Source organism: Caretta caretta, chromosome 4 (assembly GCF_965140235.1).
Source record: "Caretta caretta isolate rCarCar2 chromosome 4, rCarCar1.hap1, whole genome shotgun sequence".
NCBI lineage: Eukaryota > Metazoa > Chordata > Testudines > Cheloniidae > Caretta > Caretta caretta.
Window position 1 is genome coordinate 51,116,625 of NC_134209.1, and position 17,649 is coordinate 51,134,273.

At 36.1% G+C, this 17,649-nt stretch overlaps 1 protein-coding gene across 12 annotated transcripts in view; it reads left to right on the forward strand.

Moving 5' to 3' along the window:
- Positions 1-17,649, forward strand: part of BLTP1 (bridge-like lipid transfer protein family member 1) — a 244,333-nt gene that overhangs the window by 193,003 nt on the left and 33,681 nt on the right. For 6 of the 12 annotated variants that reach the window (XM_075127633.1, XM_048847184.2, XM_075127624.1 and 3 more), the window contains 11 exons: positions 916-1,039; positions 2,292-2,401; positions 4,557-4,647; positions 5,260-5,322; positions 7,083-7,327; positions 8,077-8,292; positions 9,996-10,176; positions 11,963-12,152; positions 14,400-14,561; positions 14,670-14,809; positions 16,251-16,452. In XM_075127633.1, coding sequence (XP_074983734.1) covers positions 916-1,039; positions 2,292-2,401; positions 4,557-4,647; positions 5,260-5,322; positions 7,083-7,327; positions 8,077-8,292; positions 9,996-10,176; positions 11,963-12,152; positions 14,400-14,561; positions 14,670-14,809; positions 16,251-16,452 — 1,724 coding nt within the window. The remainder of the gene's footprint in view (positions 1-915; positions 1,040-2,291; positions 2,402-4,556; positions 4,648-5,259; positions 5,323-7,082; positions 7,328-8,076; positions 8,293-9,995; positions 10,177-11,962; positions 12,153-14,399; positions 14,562-14,669; positions 14,810-16,250; positions 16,453-17,649) is intronic. The other 6 variants (XM_075127626.1, XM_075127627.1, XM_075127631.1 and 3 more) reach the window with 4 other exon arrangements.

The window sequence follows — 17,649 nt, forward strand, 5'->3', positions numbered from 1 at the left end:
TAATGAAGAATGGACATACTTTACTATTTCAGCTTTAGACAAGATTGCCAGCAGCAGTCAGTCGCAGGCCAGTTGTAACTGAACTATTTGATATACGAACATTCACAGTTAATATGTGATAAGAAATGCTTGTAACCATGTGAATGTGATGACCAAAATTTATGTTTGCACCTTTCTGTCCTCAACATATGGTAGCATCAACAAACCCTGTTCTCTTTAAAATAAAATGGATTTTAGTGAGTTTCCTTTCTAAGCTTGTTTACATTCAAGTTCGTTATTTCTACAGGAGATTTTCTTCTTCTGCTTTTCATATTCAGAGGATCTGATCAGTCTGGTCTGCCATTGTAGGAAGCTTTTTCCTCCTGGAAATTTCCACAGTTCAGTCTTCCTCCTGGCATCTCTAGCAAGAGGTTTCCATACCCTGCCTGCTTTCTTGAACTAAGGATCATCGAAAATACTTAATTCTAATTTTGATACAGATTTGTTCCAGCTGGGAATCTTTGCTCTCTTTAGGAGACTTTCTTTTCAAAGGGAGTTGCTCTCTAGCAACTATCCCTCCTCCACCTCTGTTGGCATCACAATATAATGTTTGACATCTTGTATATTTTGTTACACACCTCTTTTTCTGTTTGCTGAATGTGTGACAGAGGTAAAAACCTTGAAATCATGGGCCCTTGCAAAGAAGTTACAGTATGGGCAAAAGTTATATAGTGAAATAATGGTGGACCCTCAACAGCCATATATAGAAAACTCCTGAAAAACAAGAAACTGATTGGGTAATGTTTGAAAGGCTTTAGGATTTTCACAGGAATACAGTATAGAGGTTTTGTTGATAAAGGAAATGGTGAAAGTAATGTTTAACTTCCCTAATTATTCATTCCATCTGGAAAACTCACTATCCTAACTTGTTCCCAGAAAACTAGGTGCAAGTGAAGGAACCATAAACCAAGAAATTCAGCGCTATCAACAACTAGAGTCAGTAGCTGTGAATGACATTCGCCGAGACGTCCGTAAAAAACTACGTAGGTCCAGCATGAGGGTGAGCAATTTTCTAACGGTGTTTGGCAAGTTCCTAAGTATTTTCACTTGCAAGTATCTCTTCCACATATTAAAAATAAATAAAAGGAAGACACTGAAAAAGAAAGGTAAAAGGACTATTAAATATATAAAACACATGGTTTAACTTTCTGGGAAAACAGATTATTCTGTACTACTGGAGATAGAAAACCAGAATTTTAGTGGTACGGTATATTATGTGGATTTTTGTTTGCTTTTCTAGGACAAATCTTTAGGAATAAACTATTTTAATATCTCTATTTTAACTATTTAAAATAGATATTTTAAATAGTTTTAAATATATCTATGTTCAGAAAAAGTAAACAATAATTGGCTTCCAGAGGTCTGAAAGCCATAATATGCAATGCTGTACAATTTACTAGCCAAGATTCAAACTCAGGCTTTCAGAGGTGGTGGCGGCAATCATAAAACATTGCCTGACTACACCAGAAGAATCCAAAAACGATAAGCATGCTTGAGTATCTGAGCAAAATCTCTGTTATATTCCATTTGGCTGATTTATATTATTAGGTTTATAATGTGTGCTAAAAGAAATTGCTTATTCCTGAATTGAGGTGCCTTTTTATTAATCAAAAGATAAGAACAGCAAGCAGGAGAAAATACGCAAACAGAAATAAAGTTCCAACCCAAACAGTGTCCCCATTCACCCACAAATGCCTGCTCTTATCATGCCACCCCCTGCCATAAATCATGGCAAAGGAGTATTTGTAGCAAACCCTGAAGACCGGGACATTTGAGCTATTCTGGACCAAATATGAGTCCATCCCAAAGCAAGGGACCCCTCTCAGAGAGTATTCTGTTGGGAGCTTCTGCTTAAATGAGGAGGCTGTAGCTCATGTTCCTGTGCTAACTACAGTTGCAGCAGTATCACATGAAGAGAGGATATTTATTCAGCTAGGCAGATCCCAAACTACTGGGTTGGGGGCCACTCTGTTCTCCTGACAGCAAGAAAGTACCAATGCCAGCTAGTATGAAAGGTGAGTGAATCGTCCAGAGACCAGTCAAAATGAAGATTTTGGGCAAAGGCCTGCAAAAGGGTGCCTTGAGCACATGATACAAAAAAAAAAATATTTTGTAAAAGTTTTTTCCTAACTGTTTGCATGGCTGTAAAATAAAATGTTTTAAGTAGTGGAATTTTTCCACATTCCCATGTTTATGTATAATTTTCATTATTTTTGTCCTCAACATCTTAGATATATTTTTCTTTTGTTTAGGCTGCTTCTCTGAAGGACAAATGGGGCCTAGGTTACAAACCAAGCTATAACCGGTCTAAAACAATTTCAGCATCTGGAAGACCACCTCTAAAAAGAATGGACAGGGCAAGGTAGAGTGTTTTTGGCAAATGACTATGCCTGTGGGAAGATGAGATCTGTAATGAAGTTAGAATAGACTGCAAGAAGGAGAATATCTGATTGTGGAGCTTCATGAGGTCTTTTGCCATTGTGATGAGTGTGTGTGTGTGTGTGTATATATATATATATATTTATTTATTTATTTTAGGGTGGATTTGAGAAAATGTTTTCAAGAGATGGGAGGTTTGACAAATGAAGTTTTTCTTTTTGTGAAGTATCTGTTTTTGGCATACCATGTCTCCAAAGCAGCTTGACTTAGAAATTTCATATTTGTTTTGTCTGTCTTCTGAGAACTAATGTCTGCACATTTCTCAGAAGGTTTGATGATTACAGATATTCACTGTGGACATTCGTATTGCTCAAATCTTGCAGAATTAATAAGGTGTGTGGTTTTCTACACTTCCTAGTCAGTATGCACAGCTGAACTATCAAGTTTAAGTTCATCCATAAATCTATAAAGGCAAAGCTTTACCCAAAGTTGTTGGAAGCTAAAGATTGGGGTGGGGGGGGTTTGAACTGCTGCCATGGAAACTGAACCTGGCCTCTGAAAGTTAAATTGAGATCTTTCTGGCTCTCACATCAGCCTCCAAGATGCTACAATTTAAATTTGGCTAATTATTTTGAGATGATCGACAAGCAGAATAAACTCCATCTCCTTCTTCCAGAGCAGTATTTGCTCTGCAGGACTAAGAGTTAAGAAGTAGTAAACTTTAAGGAAGTAAAATCATCAGATATTACTCTGAATGCGTTCAGGGAGCCAACTGGTTGAGGAGAAAGGTGTCACTTTTATGTAGTCATTTTGCAGGACTTTTAAGAAACACATTTGAAGGTTCTGCGCAGCAGGCACGGCTAATAAGTAAAGAGGACACAATTTATCCCTTTGATTTTTACACTGTGTTGTCCTCATATTAGAAAAAGGATTTAACTACTAGTGGAGGGAAGGCAACTTTTTAGTTCAGGAAATGATTTCCTTTTCTCCTTCCAAGTATTCTGAAGCTGGCAGCAGCAAGTTGCAATTCTCATAGCAGAATATTGTGCATCAACTTTGCTTGGTGTCTGTTGCTTTGTGAATAAGCATGTTGCTGTTGTAGAACCAGCAGAGGGAGAAAACACATATTGGAGGGTTTGGATTTTAAAATATTGGTGGCATTTTAATCAGCAATAAAATACAGTACTAGATTTTAAAAAAAGAAAACGGGAGCGGGAACTTGGCTATTAGAATTATAAGGATCTTCTCCATCAATTATAGACATTTTTAAGTTAAGACAAATCGGTTGACAATTTTGAGCGTTAGTTTTAAAGGTAGATTGAAGCTAAAAAAAATATTAATAGAGATCCCAAAATATCAGAGAACAGCTCTTCCAAATTACAAATGGCTTTAAACAAAATGGATCAAAGTGAATTCGTCTTTTACTTGCATTGCAAGATTATAGGATTTACAGGTTAATGTTTCTTCTGAACTGGTTAGCATTACTGATACCTTACACAGTAGAAGGAGTGCAACTGTGAAGACTCTTAACTCAAATCCTGGCAGGTAGAAAGCATTTCACTTCACCTTTTAAGAAAATCATCTTCAGAGAATTAGGAATTCTGTTGGGAAGATTAATAAAATGTTGTGTTATGTAGTATATTCAGCTGGCTAGCCTATCAAGAAATGCTTAAGTGAGTTGTTAAATTGTGAATGAGAAGTTGTAAATTTGCACTGCAAATATGTCATAATGATTTCATTAGTTTTGAAAGATTGTCTGTATTTGAGTTATTTTGTGAATATGCACTATCTGCCAGTTGTACTTCATTCCATGTGACAAGTCACACACATTTTATTTTTTTATCTGTCTTTCTGCTTCTTGGCCTGTGCTTGAAAAGAGTAAAAAATAAAAACAAAGTCCCGCAAAATTAAGTGAACTGCTGGCCAAAGTCATTTGAAACTTCATCTTTTTCCTTTTTATGTGCCATAAATGCTTGAACACTGATTTAATACCATTTCATTTGTATATAATGTTAAGCATTGACTGATGCTTTATATTTTTATTGCAACAGCTTTTGTGTATTTATTGAACTTTTAAACGTAGCAAGTACATTCAAATTTGTAATAGCTTATTTATTCCTTTTATATTTTGCTTGTAGCTCTCGACTAGGAGACAGTGAAGAGCTCCCAGAAATCCGTGTAGATGCAGCGTCTCCTGGACCCAGAGTAACCTTCAACATACAGGACCCTGTAAGGCATACCCTACATACCAATTTAATTAGTATACCATGCTACAGTAGATTAAATACCATGTTGACTTGGAAGTACCTCAGTTAAATATACTTACGAAGATTTTAATTGCCAATCCCTCTTGATAATTTTTTTAGTCTCGTGGTGTCTATCTTAACACAGAAATTAATAATGGAAATATCAAACTAAAGAATTTTCATTTACTTCTTTAAATAGATTAGTTTATACTTTTAACAAGGTTCACTTCCAGGTATCCTCAGACCAAAAGCTGGCATGTGCAAAAATAATACACATGGTTAACGTGTTATTGCTATTTTTAACAAATATGCACAATAGTCATATCCTAATGTTCAGCCTTGTTTAGCATTTTGGAAATGGTTATTAATTAAATAAACATTCTCTGAGTTTGCTATAGTCTGACACACATGTCCATTTGTATGTTTAAAATGTATAATTCAAATGTCAGATTTTTTGTTGCAATATGTTGGCCCCCTTTCTCTCTCTCCCCCCCGCCCCCCATCCTTCCTAAATATGTCATTGCTGTTGGTTTTGAATGACTCATGCTATCGTAATTGTTTTAATTTTCTTTTTTCTTTTTCATTTTTAATTAAGTTGAATAAAACAGTTTTGGGGATTCCACAGCAATCCAGCTGTCAAGGGGAAGGGTATTTTCAGGTACTTGTAAAAAGAAAAAATATATACTTTGCCATAGCACTAATTCACCTCACTGGCAGCTGCTCTTCAATTGTTCATCTCTCTTTCAAACACCACTCAGCAGAATGTATATCAGTTTTTTAAAAAAGATTTTAAGTAAGTTTAAACGGGTAAAAAGTTATAGGTGGACATGATGAATTAAGTTCTCAAAGATTCTTACATCCCCATATGTAGCTTAAATTTTGCAGTTTTTTGTACAACTAGTAATGACCTATTTTGTTTGCATATTTACAAAGGCCCTGATCAAGTCTGGTCTAAATTATGGAGATGACAATAAGGCAAGCCATGATCTATTCTTATATGCAGAGCATACTGTAGAGAAGGACTCAGTGCCCACACATTTATCTTAATCTTTTACAAGGGTGTCCCAAGAGTGTAGGCACCAACACTGATGGAATATAATTGCAAGGTGGGAAGCCATCAAGCATCATAATTTGATATTAGAATTCCTATATCTGGTACAGTTGTGTAAGATATCTTATTTAAAGGGAGCAGGATAACCAGTTTGTCAAAATTAGTGCCCAGACAACTCACCTACTTTAAAAAAAACAAAACCCAAAAAACCAAACTTTTAATTTTAAAAAGATACTCTAGACATATTGAATGGAAGAAATTAAGTACACCTTTTAGAAGACAGTCATCTAACTTTTTCCCTTCCACCTTTCCTCTATTCTTCTTTTATAAGTTTTCTGAGTTGGAATGCTTTTTCAGATCACCTTAGAGTGCTGATGTCTAAATAGCTCATTTCTGAGAACAAAAGGAAAGGCAGAATTGTGCTTTGCTGAGTTCTTTTATATACCTTATAACACAGAACGTATCAAAAGGTTCCATTCATTTGTAATATCCATTTCCATTAATTTTCCACAGCTTAGAAAAGACTGTCAAATATTAAGTAGTGTTAAGTCAGGTGCTGGATGTGTGAAAGGCCATAATGAAAGCATGGAGCAAATTATCAAAGGATCTTCCACTCAACACCCATTTGAATACACAAACAATCCCCACAGTTTTATGCCACGAGCATTTCGTTGGCACATGTGTTAGTCTAACACCTGCATGTACAGTTGTTTAGACTCTATCCCTGCATATACAGGTGTTAAGTGCTTGAAAACTCTTTGTGTGGGGGTATTTGCTGATGCAAAGTGCACCAAAACAGTTGGAACCACTTTTTGGAAATGCGTCTCTAAAGTTTCTTCCCATCAAGTCACTTTTATCCAACTTTCTAAAAAGAAGAGCATAATGTATAAGAGAATGCTGTACATTCTGTACTAGTACTTTGCATGCCCTTTCATTCACTAACAGATTCCTGTGCATTTCTTTCATTTACAGGTGGCCATGATGATTCTTTCTGTTCTGTGTTCTTTACTTTTAAAATTTGTTTTCATTCAATTAAATGTTCATTCTTCTAGTGATGGCCTGTCATAATGTATGTTTTGATCAGAGCTTGATACTGTTTAATTATCTAGCTAACAAATTCAACTCAATCACTAAGGCAGTGGTAAATGTATGGTACTGTTTTTCCTCCAAACCTATGCATTAATTTATTGTGTTACATGATTCATTTCATACATTCCTAAATCTGACACTTCTGTCTGTTCAAAATGAGGAACCTGAGTTTTCAGAGTTTTTTAAGCACTCTTGCTTTCCCCCCCAGAAATCTTAATTTTTGCGTAGTAAAGACAGTAACTGTGAACTTTAATATCTTTTTGTCTTTTCACAATCAGTTTCCAGAGGAGACAGAACTGGACCTTTTGTCAGTAACTATTGATGGTCCATCCCATTACTCATCCACTAGTGAAGGATCATGCTCAGTATTCAGTTCACCCAAAACTCCAGTAGTCTTCTCACCAAGCATTCCCTTCCAGCCCGAAGAGGGACGGCGGGATGACAGTTTATCTTCAACCAGTGAAGACTCTGAGAAGGAAGAAGACCATGAGAGAGAGAAGGCTTATTTTTACAGAAAACCACAGTAAGCAATTTGTTTAAAAATATTTTCATTAGGGCCATGAGAAAATTGTCTTTAAAGTTCACATCTAGAATAGCTTTTGCTGACCCAGGATTGAATCTTGCCTGTCCTTGGTCCTTTCAGCAGGTGTAATTCTAGGGTAGGGAGGAGGGAATGTCTGATGAGTTGCCTTTTTTTTTTTTTTTTTATGGCAGCTCTTTGAAGTCTCTCAAATTTTGGAATGTTGGAATAAATCTGTTATTGGGCAGAGGGAAGGTGAGGAGGGTCAAAGGTACACTGTCCCTTATTTAATATATAGTTCTGCAATTTACCTCATGGCTAAGCGTGTGTGTAGGGGCTATGTGTGTGTATGTTGTATATACAAACACAACATTATAAACAACGTTAAGAGGTGATATATATTAAAATATAATATACATAACAAAATGTGTTACATTTAATTGTCTCCCTCTTCCATATCCCTCGTTTGTTGCTTGTTGTCTTAGACCTCCCTCAGACAGCTACAGTCTATGTCCATGGGGCTCAATCCACATCTACCATGAAGTAAATATTTAATAATACCTTAGTGGAAAATGGACTAAGATAGCAATGTGCACCTATGAAAATTTACCATATGGTGCCTCTTTACCGAAAACTTCTTAAAATGTTAAATGTACTGGGTAACTGACTTGTCAGCAAATACATTAGTAGACAACCTTGGAAGGAATCTTATCACAGTACTAATATCTAACAAGTAATTGTTCTTTCTGCAGGAATAGCACTCGTAAGAAAGCAACAGGCTTTGCTGCAGTTCACCAACTGTTTACTGACCGCTGGCCAACAACTCCTGCCAACAGAAATGTGACTGGCACACCCACAGAGAGAAATATTGACTTTGAACTTGATATCAGAGTTGAAATTGATTGTGGAAAATGTGTGCTGCATCCAACAACGCTTCAGCAAGAGCATGATGAAATAAGCTTAAGAAGGTAAGAAACCTATTGGAAGACAGTAATATTTCTAAATCATATTAGAAAGCAGTGTATTACTGTATTGTGCCAGTCTTTCTGTATTTGACATTTACTTAGTCATAAATAAGACAACTTACTGATTTACATCAGTTAGGATCCTACCAGTACACCACACAATACTTAATGGCAACTGTGCATTGACCCATTTGAAAAGCATAGAAACTATGATAATTCCTACCATTTTTAGCCAATTAGTGGTCAGTTATTTGTATCATCACCACACGTTGCCATAGCATGATTGAATTATAGTCTTTGTTCTGGGAAAGCATGAAAGTCTGCTTGCACAAAGGGTTGAGTCTAATGAGCCTGACACCAAGAAATGCGTGTACAGCTGTTTCCTTCTTACCCATCCTTTTATAAATGGAGCTTTTAAGCTTTGAAAGCACCAGGATTCCTTTTTTACTCTCCAAGTAAATGCCTGAATGCACTGTCTCAAAAATTTTGAAATACACTGCTGAGTTGATGCATACTAGGCTAATGCTGTGTTCTCTTGATATTCAGTTCCAACATTTTTTTCATTTTACTCACTATCCTTGAGATAATGTTCACTGTACAATTAAAGGTATTTGTACAACTTGAAATGAAATCCTGACTCCACTGAAAACAGCTGGAGCTTTGCCGTTGACTTCAGTGGGCCACGATTTCACGCTGGTTTTTTAAACGCTTTTCTCCATTCTGCAGATATGCTTTGACAGCCAGTGGCCTCTGTTTTTGTTGTTCATTATTAACCGAATACACCTTTACTTTTAATTTCTTCTTTGAACTTTAACACAGTGTTAATGATAACCTAGCTTTAGCAAAACTGAACTCTTAGGATTTATAAAGTCATTCTTACCTTTTCCATATTTTAAATCATCCAAGGATTTGTATGTAGTAACAGATTTTTTTTCACCTTCCTTCTATAATATCTAAAGAGAGGAACCTGCAGCTGAAAATCAGGCTGTAGCTGTCACACTTTAGGCAATCTCATGACACTTTCATGTAGTGATATTACATATTTGAGTGACCTCCCAACATACAGCAGGGGAGCATTTCTGAAGAAGTGTATATAAGGAAATGTGATCATACTGTTAAATTTCTGAATGACTTTTTAAAATGGACATGGGTCAGAGTAGAAATATTTTTTTCTTTAATGAGAGCTATAATTTTGTTTTGGTTTTCATATTGCTTTTTTATTATTTTGCTGTGTCACTTGTGTAAATGGAATTTGGTATGCAGAGGGGAGAAAATCATAAGAAATTCATGTAAATGCAGATGCTAGGGAAGAGCAGAAACAGTGAAAAATCCACAAATGTTACCTGCACTTTGAATTCATCATCTCCTATAGATAAACTTGAGAATGAAGGCAAGGGGCACTTTTTGTCATTTTTAAAAAAAGTTTGTTTTAACTTTAAAATCTGCAAATAACACTAGTAATATATATTTTGGCAAAAGCAGAGGAGGATGAAAATGGCCAAAGGGGAATTAAGGGCCAGCAGAATAGAGAGGTCTGATGGACAAAGAACAAATAAAAGGGGTGGAAATGCTTCTACTATTCATCGTGAAATTCCAATGTAATTTTTAAAAAGAAAATCCCCTTAATTTTAAATATTGAAAAACATACTTGTGATGGAGTATTAGGTCTGTACTAAGACACGTTGTATATTGTTGTTTATCTGTAGGAGTTATGATCGGAGTTCCAGAAGTTTAGATCAAGAGTCTCCTTCAAAAAAGAAGAAATTTCAGACTAACTATGCATCTACTACTCACTTACTTGCTGGCAAGAAAGTGCCGTCATCTCTACAGACAAAGCCTAGTGACCTGGAAACTACAGTATTTTATATTCCTGGTGTAGATGTAAAGGTAAAAATTATGGGACTAGGAAACATTTTTCCACTCCAGCTAGAACTGACTAGAAACAAATACTTCCTTTAGATCATCTTTTATCATTATAGCATGCAGCTTATATAGTGCCGATATCAAGTGTGATACCTGCTGTTTCTTACATGGAAAATCTATGTCATTCTTACTGCATACCACTTCTGATACATGTAAGCAACATTTTGGAGTTGCGTCTGGTACATGTGTATACACAAGAGGAACAATACAAATGTATTGACATATTCCATATTCTTAATGGAGCATAACAAGTAGTATAATGAGAAGTGTTATCTAGGCACAAGACTAGGAGCCATGAATTCAGGAGTTCCAATGGCAGTTCTGACATTGCTTTGCTACATGTCCATAACAAAACTTGACCTTCTGACTCAGTTTTGCCACCTATTAAATGAAGAAAATAATACTCCATCCTTATCTATGTGAGTTAACATTCAGTTAGTTTTAAAAAGAAAAGCCAATGACTTAAATATGGTAAAATGTATTTGTTCTATGTCATGGGTCTACAATAAGACCTCATGGAGTATAGTGTGGATCAGATAGTGTATTTTGTAAAGTGTTTAGAAGATGTAAATGTAATTCCTGTTCTTAATACATGTTCATGGTATGCACTGTAATGGCTCCAAAAGAGCTGTTATGGTATGCTGTGAATGCATACATATTGTATGTGGTAAATCTTCCCAATTTCAGCTGGGGTCTATAGGCATATTGTAGTACAAATAATAATTTCTCTAATCTGATGTTTTGGAAGGAGATTCAAATCCATAGGCTATCAACTACATTTCTCTCATCCCACTTTAAAAAAAATATTTTAGTTGTAACAGGAAAAATGTTACAACTAAAAAAAGTCAGACATTAGGCTTGTTTGCTTCTGCTCTCTGATAGATGGTATGGATTGCATGTATTGGGAAGCCTTCTCTGTGCCTGTAGTGCATGTGAAAATGCAATAGTTAGTGAATGCAGGGTGGGGCATAGGTGGAGGATGTGGTCTTCCTTTTCTGCAAGTGATCATCTTTTATAAAGGTAATTATTTATGACAACGTCATCTGCTGTAGATCTTTAAGGAGTGGGGAGCTACTCACGGTGACTGGACTTCCCCTTCCAGAACCACAAGGGATCTTCAGAGATACCAGACATGGCCCAGTTCCCTACTTTAGCTTTTAAGTGGATTTAGGGATGCACAAGCATCATTTGCAGTTTCTGCTCTGCCTCCTAGTGACATCCACTGAGAAACACTAGATTTTGCTTACCCACATCTATGAGTGTGTAGAACATGAAACCTTTGAGTTACTTTAAGAAGAGAGGTAAGTGATCTGGGCATGATGATATGTAGTAGTGTGGATAGTCTGTACAAAAAAACAAAAACCCACAACTACACGAGGGAATAAAGTAGTCATTGGCCAGGGGGAGATCAGCAGCTCTGGGTGAGAGAGGCTGTCTGTCACCAACTATTAGGGATTTGTGTCCTATATGCTAAAAAATATTGCCCCTTGCTCAGTATGTTTGTGATTTAATTTTGTTTTCTGGGTGAGGTTTCTTAATTTATTTTTGCTTATGAAAAATTATGACTCTTTGGAATCGATAATCTTTATCTACAGTGTTTTATATGTAATATGTTTGTTTTAAGATCACTCAATTAAAAAAAAAATGCGAAGAACATTTGGAGAAAACTGAACTGTGCAGAGACTCAGTGAGAATGCTACTAGTACTACCATTAAATGGATTATTAAATGGATTATTTTTTTCATTTCAGTTACACTACAACTCTAAGACTTTGAAGACTGAATCACCAAATGCCTCCCGGGGATCCTCTTTGCCAAGAACCCTTTCCAAAGAGTCCAAGTTGTATGGTATGAAAGATACTGCCACACCTCCTTTATCTAATACTACCCACAGCAAGACTAATACCTTACTTCTGCCCCAACCCCCACCCATCCCATCAGGTACTTGTAGAATACCCTTTTAAACTATAACTTGGATATCTTTTTCCCTCCACATCATATGATCTGCTAGCTTTAGATCTGTGCATTAGCTGAACCTCAAAATGGTCATAAATGTCTAAATATTGGCTGCAAAGAAACGTGACTACAGAAGCACATGTGCAATTCACAAATTCTAACTGCTCTTAAAGCTGCCTTCTCGGAGATTTCCTGTTAAATGGTTCTCAACATATATCACACAGAGCACAGAAATGGCCAAATACCACCACCTACTCCTTTCCTTGAACAGATAATATACAATGCTAGAAAGCTTAGTTGTTTTTAAAAATTAATAATTCTGTTACTAGTACAACTAAGTATAGTTATACTCTGCAGTATTCAGAACTCAATAGAGAATTGTATACTAAATTTACTCACCAGTTCATCCACATTGCATCCTTCCAATAATACTCTTCGTTACTGTGCAGCTTGCCTTGAAAGTAATACTTTGAAGTGTGATAATTGCTGGAATTAGTTTATTCATCATGATAGCAAGCAGCTGTTTACAATCTTTGAATTAGTCAAAATACCAGCCATTACTGTGCTCCACTACTGCAGTCCACTGAAAACTACTTTGGCTTGGAATTACCTGAAGTTCCCGTTTTTAGTGTCTTCAACTTTGATTTAAAATTTCAAGAGTAACAGGTTGAATTATCCCAGTTTTTAGTCAGAGGTCTATGACTATCTCTGGAAGGTTGCAGTGTCAGATCTAGAGGTATGTAGATTTCTCTCCCATCTTCCAGAGGATTGTTATCTCACTTGTCTCTTTCTCAGAGTTTAGATATTAAAAAAACCCATCAAAACAAAATGAGCTGGAAACAATAAACTTTGAAAAAAGATTCTATTAATTGGCTCAAAGTCTGAGAGAGAGCAGTGAATTTGAGCACTTACCTTATTATCCCTGGCTTTTAACCACTGTTACTGTGTTTCCTCCCACATCCACCTTCTTTGTGGATCTCTGAATTCATGAAATTTAATTTTATTGCTTGCTTCAGTTTCTGTCGTACGTTGTGTCTTTCCTTGTAAGCTTGTTCATAACTTCCCTTTCCATTCTTTACTTTTTAATTCTTGCCTAAAACTTCCCCAGAGTTTCTTTTTTATCTTTTCTCTACATAGATTTCTCCTAAAACTCACCTCTACTTATTCTCTTATTATACGATAAGAGAGAGGCCAGTCCAGATGGTCAGCAGCACCAGCCAGAGTAGCTCGGCATTAAAACTCATTGCCAAGTGGCTTAGGAACTGACAGAAAGATAAAGTATGAGTGTAAGGTTCTATTTTAGTCCTTCAGTTAGTCAGCACTTGTATCTTGCTTGGAGAAATCATATACAGCCATAATATTCTATTTGACTTGTGTTCAAATGATCCATTTCTGTATATGATGATGAATCCCAATTCAATGACGTTGCTCTTTCTTCATTCCTTGTTCTAATTATCTATCCTTCACACTGAAAATAACTGAGCTGGTACTAATAGCTTTTTAGAAATAAGATCTTGCTTAAAATTTACTGAGCTCAGATAATTTTCTCATTTTAGGGCACACAGATTTATATGTGCGGGTCTCTTCCATGAATTGAGAAGAGAATTCTCTTACCTAGAATATAGCTTAATATAAACGTATCTCCAAGCTTGGAATTTAGAGGTTCGAAATCAATTGTTAATAGGATTTCCTGCTTAGAATCCTCATTTTATTATTTGTGTAATATTGTAGGACTTACCATTTGCTCTTAGGGGTTTTGATATTTTTCTCAGTTGAAATCAATATATTTTTCCAAACTGATGCAAAATTAAGTCAGGTGAGCAATTTTGTCTTCACCCTTTCCAATCTAAATGCCAATTGCTTTCCAGTCAGTTATGGCTGCTGTGTCTTGTCTTCTGGAGAAGAGTTTTGTGTGGCTGACTTTAGTGACTGTTGTGAAAAAACATAGTTATTGAAAGGAAGTAAGGACTTGAACTAGAGCAAGTGCATTAGGATAGTACTACTATCTGAACGGAGTTCTTCATCTCTGTTATTTTAACACATCTTTGTTACCAAAACGATGCACTTTGGTTTTTATAACTGATCTATGAAATGGCTGTTTCACATGATGATGGAGAAGGATACAGCATTTGATCTGTTTTCTCTAATTGTAATGAATGTTGCTATACATTTTAATTGTATTTGGAGAAATTGTATTCCACTAGACAAATTTACATTTTATAAATGTTTCAGCCAAAGGGAAAGGAAGTGGTGGAGTAAAAACTGCAAAATTGTATGCATGGGTTGCACTTCAGTCACTGCCTGAGGAAATGGTCATTAGCCCTTGCCTATTGGACTTCCTAGAGAAGGCTCTGGAAACCATTCCTATTACACCAATAGAGAGGAATTACGCAGGTACCGTGTGACGACTTCTTTTTCATATATTCTAGTACATAACTTTATTGACTTTTTAATTCCAGTTGCTTCAAACCATTATTTAACACGTTCTTTCTACGTTAAAAGCTGTCAGTTCACAAGATGAAGACATGGGACAGTTTGAAATACAAGACTCCTTGGAGGAGTCCACAGCCTCACTAGTGTCATCGTCAACGTCAGCATACTCATCGTTCCCTGTGGACGTGGTGGTTTATGTACGAGTTCAGGTGAGAGTGCAACATTAACATACTGCATACTGTGTAATGGCAATAGCATTTTTTAAAACATACTTGCATTTTAAGCTTGCCTTTATCTTTGCTGTTTAAAATTAGATTCTTTAGAGATAGTTACATTCAATAGATATCCATTCTGAGCAATATGTTTCCAGCACAACACTCTTTTAACTAGAGTTCTAAAGTCATTGATTGCAAGCACATGGTGCTCAACAGACGTGAGCCATTTTGAGAAGCCCCACTAGCCTTTAATCACTAATTTTCTTGCTGTTCATGGTGGGGGTTCCCTTTGTTGCTTTGCTGCTGCTACACTCTGACTGTTTTACAGCCTCACTTGAACATACCTGTCTTCTCTACAGCACAATTCTCAACTTATTCCTCAGAAAATATCCTTGTATAACTAGCATCTACAGCGATCATTCTTTTTCAAATAAATAAATAAAGTACATATAGCTAAAATATTTTATGCTCAGGATATGTTTCAGATATGGGTACCTTGAGGTTGGCTACCTTTCAACTCTTAGTTCATCTAAACAAACCATTTTTATAGAAATTCATTTCATCTAGTATTTGTCTTTGGGGCATTATATTTTTCCGACTGTCCAAACTATCTTTTTTTTTTACATGGCAGCTTTGAGTGCATTCCTACATTGAGCAACATAGATATAAAAGACATCTGTTAGGGTCTCAAAATGAAACATAACTGGTTGGGTTGGGAGACTTACGCCCAAAAATTGTTGTGGGCTACCAGTCTGTGAGCACTTTTGACACTTTCTTCGACCTCTCTTGGTTCTCCCATAAATTCAACAGGAAGCTGACCCAGGAAGTTTTGAGAGGCAAGGATTTTAATATAATCCACAGTGTCTTGAGACTGTCCATTTCGGCTGCTTCAACATAATTTGGCTTGATAGGTATCAAAGCTGAGCTTCCACATCTTCCAAATATGAAGCAGCTTCCAAGCTGTGGATTCACTTGGGGCGCACACATTAGTTCTGGGAGAATGGTTCACTAATATATATAGGCATCTTTCCTGACTATTGCCTGGACTTTCTGGGTAACACACCGCAATGATATAGGAAATCTCAGAAATGAACGTAAATTCTGCAGATTGTAAATCATGAAGATCTTAGTAATTTCAAAGCTAGACTAAAAAAGCCTTAGTGTATTTAGGGTACAGGAAAGTTGCAAGCGGCTATTCTTTGGATTCAGGCTCATAATGACAGGTTTCAGAGTAACAGCCGTGTTAGTCTGTATTCGCAAAAAGAAAAGGAGTACTTGTAGCACCTTGGAGACTAACCAATTTATTTGAGCATGAGCTTTCGTGAGCTACAGCTCACTTCATCTGATGAAGTGAGCTGTAGCTCACGAAAGCTCAGGCTCGTAATGATTTTCAGGAATTTTATATTTGTTCTTAAAATCTTTTCTTTCGGCTTAGCCTTCACAGATCAAGTTCAGCTGCTTACCTGTATCAAGAGTAGAATGTATGCTGAAGCTACCCTCTCTAGACCTAGTGTTCTCTTCAAACCGAGGAGAATTGGAGACCTTAGGCACAACTTGCCCCACAGAAAACTTGGCAGTTGGTGGTAATACTTCACAAACTGGATCAAAGAACTCAGTTAATAAAATTGGGATACCAGGTAATATATATAAACAATTTTCTTTGAATTAGTTCACCTAATACATTTAGCTAACAGCATAAGTAAATTAAGTTCTGTTTGTGTATAGTGGGGGTGGGAGGAGGAATAAATTAGAATAAAAGTTAAACACCTATGTAGTCCAATGTTAGAGTTGCATAGGGTTCTAGGCATGACAAAAACTCCTTATAGCTAGAATAATAAAATCTATTTTTACTACATTGTTAAACAGTTGTGATTTTAACAGAATGGCTGTTTGGTATCAGATCAGTTGTAACAACTTTTTTTATGTTGTTGCTGGTCTTCAGAAATGTCCACAAACCATGTAATGGAAGCTGTTTTTTTTTTAAAAGAAGTTTCAGAGCAATACTTTTCGGTAGTCTGTATTGCCAGTGCACTGGTATTTTACATCCAAAAAACCACTTTTGAAGCTGTACAATTAGGTTGATTTTACTACTCTTTGATAAGCTTAGCACATTGTTTAGCAACTATGGTGATGAGTATTATAAGAAAAACTTTAAATGGATAGGTTGCTAGCCTTTCTGTTAAATACTGAGGAACTGCTCAAATATCTTTATTTGTGAATATATGTGTATATAATGTGGAGTTTTGTTTATTAAGTTCCACTTCAGGTTGTCTGTTTTTAATTTGGAATGACTTCATTCTTTCACTTTTAGTATGATTTTCAGAATTCAGTTTAAATATTTAGCTAGTTTTTTATTCCACTTCTTTATTCAGAATCATTTACTCTAGACCTAATCCACCTTCCATCAAAACAGTGGAAATTCTCCCTTAGCTTACTCTAGACTTTCAACTTTTGATGGTGTGTGTTTCTATGCGAAGTTAAAAATACAGCATCCACTAACAATGGAGTTGTACATTTATGAAATTGAATAAGAAGGCATTCAGATCAGTTTTCCAACCTATTCTGAAAACTCAGATGGGTAAAGTATTTTAGGAGCAATTTTTTTGCCTCTGTAAAAGTAAGTTCAGTTGTCTGTTTTAACCTTTTGACAGGAATGGCATTGTTAGTTAGGTTATTTAAGCCATAAGAACATATGAATTGCCTAGTGGGTAAGACCAATGGTCCATCTAGCCCAGTATCATGTCTACTGACTGTGCCAGATGCTTCAGTGGGAATGAACAGAACAGGGCAATGTATCAAGTGGTCCAGTCCTAGCTTCTGGCAGTCAGAGCTTT